The sequence below is a fragment of the Paramormyrops kingsleyae genome, chromosome 3 (genome assembly GCF_048594095.1).
Source record: "Paramormyrops kingsleyae isolate MSU_618 chromosome 3, PKINGS_0.4, whole genome shotgun sequence".
NCBI classification, from domain to species: domain Eukaryota; kingdom Metazoa; phylum Chordata; class Actinopteri; order Osteoglossiformes; family Mormyridae; genus Paramormyrops; species Paramormyrops kingsleyae.
The window spans coordinates 824455-832359 of record NC_132799.1 but is presented as its reverse complement, the minus strand read 5'-3'; the positions used below and the strand labels follow the sequence as shown (position 1 = coordinate 832359).

Genomic DNA, 7905 nt, shown 5'->3' with positions numbered 1-7905 from the left:
GGGGGGTTACAATCAAGGGCCATCACATGCCGACAGGGAGCCGTCCACAAACAGGTCAGTGTCGCTGTCACATGACAATGCATCCTCCTGAGCCCAGCCAGGAGGGGGGAGGGCCTTGCTGCATGCCTCTATGCTCAGCCCCCGCCTGCTGCTCGTGGAGGGGGAATATTCAGGTATTTTTAACACCCCCTCCCATTTACACAGAGCCAGATGCAGGAAAATGTTCATTCATGAATCAAGGAGGACAGGAAGAGGCAACTTCCACAGGGGACAGAAGGCTGTGCGTTCACCATGACTGCAGCTAATAAACTTAATGGGTTTCCTCTGTAACCCGTTCCACCACACTTAGTGTCCTGCAAGGACGCGGGGAGCCATCAAACAGGAAGAGGCTGAAGTCGAACAGGGCAGCGACCTGGCTATCCTGAGTCGCCTAGGGAGCCTAAGCCGCTCCACTCAGGCTCATGGCAAACAGGACAGCGACCTGACTATCCTGAGCCGCCGAGGGAGCCTAACCCGCTCCACTCAGGCTCATGGCAAACAGGACAGCGACCTGGCTATCCTGAGCCACCGAGGGAGCCTAACCCGCTCCACTCAGGCTCATGGCAAACAGGACAGCGACCTGGCTATCCTGAGCCGCCGAGGGAGTCTAACCCGCTCCACTCAGGCTCATGGCAAACAGGACAGCGACCTGGCTATCCTGAGCCGCCGAGGGAGCCTAACCCGCTCCACTCAGGCTCATGGCAAACAGGACAGAGACCTGGCTATCCTGAGCCGCCGAGGGAGCCTAACTCGCGCCACTCAGGCTCATGGCAAACAGGACAGTGACCTGGCTATCCTGAGCCGCCGAGGGAGCCTAACTCGCGCCACTCAGGCTCATGGCAAACAGGACAGTGACCTGGCTATCCTGAGTCGCCGAGGGAGCCTAACCCGCTCCACTCAGGCTCATGGCAAACAGGACAGTGACCTGGCTGCCCCAAGCCACTGAGGGAGCCTAACTCACTCCACTCGGGCTCATGAGCTGCACATTACATCACCTATAGGTGCAGCTCCCTTCTTCAGACACACATGTAGAGCTCGCCCTGCACCTCGCGGCGAGCAAACAGCATCTGCCTTGGGGAAAGCGGCATGTGGTAGCAGGGCCATGACAGGGAGGAGCACTCACAGGGGCTGCTGGGAAGTGGTCGGACAGCTCATAGGGCTCCTCGGGGATCCAGCGACCATGCTCCAGACACCACAGGATCTGCGGATGTGCAACGAGCCTTTAACCAAGCAGCTGTGCACCGACAGGCAGAAACACTGCCACAGGGTAACAGCATGCACTGAAAATCTCTGCATGTCTGTCCAATCTCCACACAACACAAATTAAACACAAAGCACTAGGACAAATTAAGACAATAAATACAAGTACAATTATGATAATCTGTAAACATAATGTAGTAATGTAGACATATGGTGCAAATCGTAAAAGAGTGGATGAGGAAGAAGAGGTTATTACTGGCCAGGTATTCCTATGCTAAGTGCCAAGTGTGGTTCACTGGACTGAGCTTATTTTTACAGTCACTAGCATCACCGACAGGCATGACAGAGGTGTGACAAGGCCAGCCCCCTAACTGGCCACACCCCTCCTGCTGGAGACACCCACCCATTCGAAGGACAGGATCCAGCAGCCACGGGCGATACCCAACAGCACGTTGAGGGTGCGCCGGGGGCTGCCCGTCACCACGTGCGTGGTGCTCTCGCATACACTGTCCGCCAGCGAGAAGCCACCCAGGGTCTCCATCACCTGCTGGACGGTATTCTGCCTCCTGATCGCAGACACAGGGCGGTTACTCGAGAGGAACCCACTTTGCTGAGAGTGAACTTAGGTCACAATTCCCCAGAAGTGCTAACGGAGATACTTACTCACTCGACATGCTGGTCATCACTAACGTCCTCTTCACCTGCAAAAAAGAACAGAGAGGGTTAACAGCAGCGATCAAAAGACACGGGTAGAAAACGCCGGAGAAGCGGCAGTTCGCGGAGCGGAAACACAGGGGTGGCCTTGGTAACAGCAAACACGTCCCCTGCACGGACAGGCATGTTCTTTTCTGCTGCCGACAGAAATAAAATTCAAGGCTGCTAGGTGCATAAAAACAACAAAAGGACAACGAACTGGGTGGCAGTGAGGCATTCGGGGGGCAGGTGTGGAAACACAGCCTGCTTCATGGCCCCAGGAACAGCGGGCATCAAGGGGGGCCCTCAGCACCCCGCAGACGCCCGGGCCCTTCCTGTGTGAGGAACACAAGCTCTGGCCCCATGCAGGAAGTAGGAAGTGCAAGGGTGAAGGTCTGACAGCGGAGCCTGTTCGGAGGTAGGCAGCAGCCCTCCAGTCCAGGCAGGTTCTGTTTTTTCCGCACATCGTCCACCATTTCCCCTCAAAGGCGCATAACAGCACCTGTGTTAATGAGGTTAATGTTGCCACAGTTTTGGATGCCGTGAAAGCCATCCCATAACAGACGCAGCGCTGCCAGAAAACGCCACACATCCCCGAGACGCTGAGGACAGTCGCCAACTGGAAGAGCTTCCCTGCTTTCTAGAACAAGCCCAAATCCAGATGGCATGAAGGAGACCTCTTTAAAGGGAGATGGACTGCAGCAGAACCAAGCTGTCGGTGTATGAATGAGGGAGTGGAAGCAGGCCCAGGGTGGGCACTGATGGAATATAAAACGTCTTTTCTACCACTAACAGGCTTGCACAGCAATAATAAAAATCCACAATGAAAAGTAAAGGCTTTAATTTGTAAAAGTATAGGTTTAATACAGAATTACCTCATTGCGCAGCAGTTAATCTTGCCTAACATAATCAGTCACTTATTTAATTAAAGTCACTGCTCTGTGATTTAATTTTTTCAGCAAGGCCTTCTGACAGCTTTGAGACACAACGTTAAAGGAGTCCAGTGCATGAAAGGAGCCTTTGGCAGGACATCACTGAGACCCCTTTGTCTCCCTGCTCTTCACCCGAAAAGGCCCAAGGCTGCTGAAAAACCAGCCTGCGGCTGCATTTCAGACTCCCCTCAGTCACGCTTTCAGGCATCACTCATCACGACAGAGAAATCCCTCCAAAGAGCAGCAGCTTGCCATGGGGGGCGTTCACCACCTCAGCCTCTGCACTGGTGGGGCGGGACAGCAGGATTACTGCTGGGCCAGCTATCGTGGGGACACCCATCTTGAGGGGCGAACCCAAAAGTGCTGCCCTTTTGGGTCAGGGGGGGACCAAGGCCCCCAGCTTTCTGCTAGAATGAAACAGGTCTTGGTGGCACCCAGAGTGGGCTGTACAAAATGGAGGATAAAGAAGGGGGTCTGAAAACAAAGGGCTGGCATGAAATGTGGCGTGAGCAGGCTTTCAATGGCACCCGGCACAAACGAAGGAAATTCCTGGGAGTATGACACGGCCTTCTCAGAGCGCCGGCTGGTGCTTGCTCAAGCGGATCTATTCATGCTCACTCCGGGTACGACACGGGTCAGCTCCCAGCTACGGGCTGCTTTCACCCCAGGCCGGGTCTAGCCGGGCTGGCCCGTGAGGTCCTTTACGCACGGCCGGCAGCGAGCTCCCAGCTCTGAAGAATGAGGCCCCTATCGGGCGGCCATCGCAGAACTCCGACTCCTCACTGGTGGGGGCCTTACATGTATGCAAAACAATAAGCAAACACGCCTTTTGGGTTCAGCGGACGGGAACCACGTGTGACTTCCTGACGTGCACGCTGAGACACAACAAGGCAGGCGTGCAAATCGCCCCCGACTTGGACGACAACCGATGAAGTCAGCGGGCAACCTGACCCGGAATGACGGTGTATCTCATGATCCTGACCTCGAGGACCTACAGCAGAAACAGCTCGATTACCTATCGCAAGACACGCCTTGATAAGAGGCTGGTTCAACAGGCACGCAATATACTGTGTAACTTTATGACCACAAGTGAAAATGTGCAAAGGCACAGTAATATACAAGTTAACTGAAGTCACGGTCTTAATATGTCACAAAAGCAATTAGTCCAGTTTCCAGAGGGAATGATACCAAGCGCTCACATGAGAGACACTAATGTCTCGAAGCTAATAACTTTGACACCTCCTTCATATGCATACGACGACCAACATTGCAATAAATGACTTTTTAAAGGAAGTCATTTGAAACCTCGATAATATTATCTCAGTGGGGCTATAAATCTCAGCTTTATCATCTAAGCATGGTCATTTATGAGCAAATACAGGCCACTCCCACACCAGGGGACAGAGGGGTTGGTTCTCATGTGACTTTTTAAGACTCATATTTGTGAAGTATATCCATGACTACAGCACCTTATTGACCAGTGACCCGCAACACACCCTATTAAGCCCATGGAGAAGTATCTCCATCAACGGTGGTCCCGTTTCCACTGGATATGCACTCGCGTGGGCGTGACTCACATGTGACGCAGAGACAAAAGCCTGCGTCTATGCAGAGCAGGTGCTCACAGGGAACAGGAATGTGGAACAATGAGAAAGCAGATGGAGACAGGAAGTCAACAGCACCACGCACACCCACACACAGCAGCACCATCAAAGGCACCCTTCGCCCATCACTAAGACTGAAAAGGAGCTATGACCTTAACGATTCTCCTCCTGCTGCTGTTGGCCACACGTAACGACACCTTCCCTCCCTCGCTCCATGAAAACGGGCACTGCAGGACTAACTTACAGAACAAAAACATGAAACCCAGAACCAGAAAACTCACTTAAGTCTCTAATAGCATCAATAAACACAGCAATTAACTCAGACCTTAACTGTTCCCATCAAATGACTCACTCCAAATGTATTTAATGCCACAGGTTAAGCTTTCAGTGTGAAATCTGCAGTGTTTCGGAGTTAATTCAGGCTGAGCCCACTCAGCCCAGAAGACTCACTGTAATAGAGCGCCGGCACCTGCTGGCCCTATGCCACCCACAGAACACAACTGAATAATATCTTCGGCCTACAATCTACTACCAAAAGCAAAACTTTACCTTCCTCTTTTCATGGGCCTTCAATCCCCCATTTTTGTCCTGCATTTCCCGCTTGCTAAACATTTTGGAGGGGCTGCAGCTTACATCAGTCACACACGCAGTCCTGCCGCCTAGAACCAAAAGCAGTGAAAAACACAAAAAGGGGGGCAATTGTTAGCTCTGAGAAAGGGGGGGGGGGGCAGTAACTAACGACAACAAACAGGTGCACTGAAGAGAGCAGACAGCTGTGGAGTAACCAGTACCCATAATTCTGTGCATGTGCAAGCAAGCATGTGCCTTTAACAAAACATACGACAGGAGCACAACCAGGTGGCTAACTAATGCTTCTGCTGTAACTACCTGCTGAAGGATATGGTTAGTTATTGAGCTCAAACGGTCACACATACACACGCTCAATAAGGCAAGGCAGACCATTTAAGAAACACTCCACACTAGTCGAGAGAGTTTATTGGAAGACAACTTAAATCTAGGTACTTTATTCACATAAACAGCAGCAGCAGTGTTAGGTCGGTATAAAAGCACACAGTCCTTGACGTCACATACTTTCCACATTCGAGTCGCCGTCCTCTTTGGAGACCAGAAGACAAGACTCCTCCCTCTCACTGGTCCCTTCACACACTGCGATTGGGCCCAGTAACGTCAATCCATCTGACTGGCTAGCAGCATGGCCACTGCTTCCACTGAGGGAGGCCTGAGATGTCTCTCTGCTGCCCAGATTCCCGTCCAAAATGACACTGGTGGCACTGTCGGGGGCTTGGCGCCTTTTCCTGCCCCTGATATTACTCTTGGTCCTCTTCCTTTTACATGAGGTAGGTTCTAGCTCCAGGTGAGGCAGTGCCACAAACTCTGATTCAAGGGACAGGCAGGCGGGGAGGGCACACCTATGGCCACTATGGTCTGGCTGGTTAGCCAGAGAGAAGTAATCCTCGAACACCCCTTCATTGTCTGCCGTGGAAGAACGTGCTGGTGTACCAGGGCTCCCTGCATCATTAGCACCCAAGGACCTCTCTGGCCCGAGAGCAGACGTCAGAGGCAGGGTGGGTCTCCACTTCGTGTCCGAGTCTGCCTCCGCTGCCTTTTTGGCCAAAGAAGCCCCACAGACGTGTACGGCAGGATCTTGGGGCTCCAGAATTGTCTGGCTGCCTCCCTTTCGCATGTGACCCCCCAACGGTACAAGCGTGGGCGTCCTACATTCATCTCTGCTTTTCAGGGTTGTCTGGATGTCTTGATTGTTTGATTCTCCCCCAAGAACCACAGCCTTAGTCAGTCTCCCTCTACCTTTTCTCATTATGGCTGATCTCCTGGGTTTTTTATCTGCAGCTCGGGCTCCCTGCTCATCCGTGACCAAAGCATCGAGGCCTGGCATTTTCCTTTGCTCGTGGGCTGATTTGACATTGGAATTTGATGGCGACCTCGTGCTGGTCTCCTTATTTTTAATATTTGCTTTTTCCTCACAAGGCACCTTTGTGGAGCCCTGCTTCTGCGCCTCTTCACCATCAAGCGTGAAGGTTGTACGGAGGCCAGAAAAAGATACGTCACACTCAGACTCCTCATCTGCAACACAGAAGTCACGTCAGTCTACAAACCACAACAGATCAGAAATAAGCATGCAGGTCTGAGCACCAGAGCATTTACTGCATTACCTTCCTGTGAGAAAGAGGTGCAGGGCAGCTCAATCAGACGGGCTTTGTCAAAGGAAAACTGTGGTGATGACTGCGATGTGGTCATCTGTGAGGCTGAGAGAGCGTCACGACACATAAACCAACGTTCACACTCATGGACAGTCCAGGTCCCCGCATGTCACTTGTACTAGTAAAGAAATACGCTCTTCACAGGGAGTTACCCAGAGGCAAATGCAGAGGGCCCAGCGTGTGTGTAACTGGCTATATGTCACACATGAAGGATACTCCCTGTCCCTCTGTGCCAGTTGTCTTTCAAATACAATGTCACTTTGTATTAAGGATTCCTGTATTTTAAAAAGCCTATTTAATTGGGACTGAACACCCCCTAGTGGTACAACAACATAACAGTTTGGCTGTTTCCCATCCGAGTAACAACCCCCCCCATTCCTACCCCAACGTAAAATTGCATTACCCCCATCAAGTCAAGTGACACGAGGTTGCGCTGATGAAAATTACCCTGCTTTAATTAAGTGGATTCTTTAACAGCCAAACAAATACGGGTCAATTGTTCTGAACATAAGCTAGCTATATATATGTCGGACCCAAAGGCAGCGAGCGGGATCAGGGTGAGCGACGGCTCCACACACCCGTCGGAGAGAGGTTTTCCCGGCTCTGCTTCATTTGCCTCAAACGCTCTGCCATGGCATCTGCCCTCCTGGACGAGGGGCTGTACACGATGGCACTCTCTTCGTCGATAAGGAAGGGTGACACATCCGAAACTGGCAGGGGGACAGGCAGATGGGATGTAAGCAGAGGGGAGCCTGAGGGGGCTCCGCGGACGGCGAGTGATGTAAGCAGAGGGGAGCCTGAGGGGGCTCCGCAGACGGCGAGTGATGTAAGCAGAGGGGAGCCTGAGGAGGCTCCCCGGACGCCGAGTGATGTAAGCAGAGGGGAGCCTGAGGGGGCTCCGCGGACGGCGAGTGATGTAAGCAGATGGGGAGCCTGAGGGGGCTCCCCGGACGCCGAGTGATGTAAGCAGAGGGGAGCCTGAGGGGGCTCCGCGGACGGCGAGTGATGTAAGCAGAGGGGAGCCTGAGGGGGCTCCCCGGACGCCGAGTGATGTAAGCAGAGGGGAGCCTGAGGGGGCTCCGCGGACGGCGAGTGATGTAAGCAGAGGGGAGCCTGAGGAGGCTCCCCGGACGCCGAGTGATGTAAGCAGAGGGGAGCCTGAGGGGGCTCCCCGGACGCCGAGTGATGTAAGCAGAG

At 52.9% G+C, this 7905-nt stretch overlaps 1 protein-coding gene across 9 annotated transcripts in view; it reads right to left on the bottom strand.

Annotated features, from left to right (window-relative positions):
- The window catches only part of mcph1 (microcephalin 1), a 31766-nt gene that overhangs the window by 18939 nt on the left and 4922 nt on the right, over positions 1–7905 (bottom strand). For 7 of the 9 annotated variants that reach the window (XR_002840320.2, XM_023829054.2, XM_023829053.2 and 4 more), the window contains exons 7-13: positions 7287–7418; positions 6661–6753; positions 5561–6571; positions 5018–5127; positions 1903–1940; positions 1643–1829; positions 1163–1240 (exon numbers count right to left, since the gene is read on the bottom strand). Coding sequence is in view for 8 of the 9 variants with exons in the window: in XM_023829054.2 (XP_023684822.1) it covers positions 1163–1240; positions 1643–1829; positions 1903–1940; positions 5018–5127; positions 5561–6571; positions 6661–6753; positions 7287–7418 (1649 nt within the window). In the remaining variant the exon portion in view is untranslated. The remainder of the gene's footprint in view (positions 1–1162; positions 1241–1642; positions 1830–1902; positions 1941–5017; positions 5128–5560; positions 6572–6660; positions 6754–7286; positions 7419–7905) is intronic. The other 2 variants (XM_023829059.2, XM_023829060.2) reach the window with 2 other exon arrangements.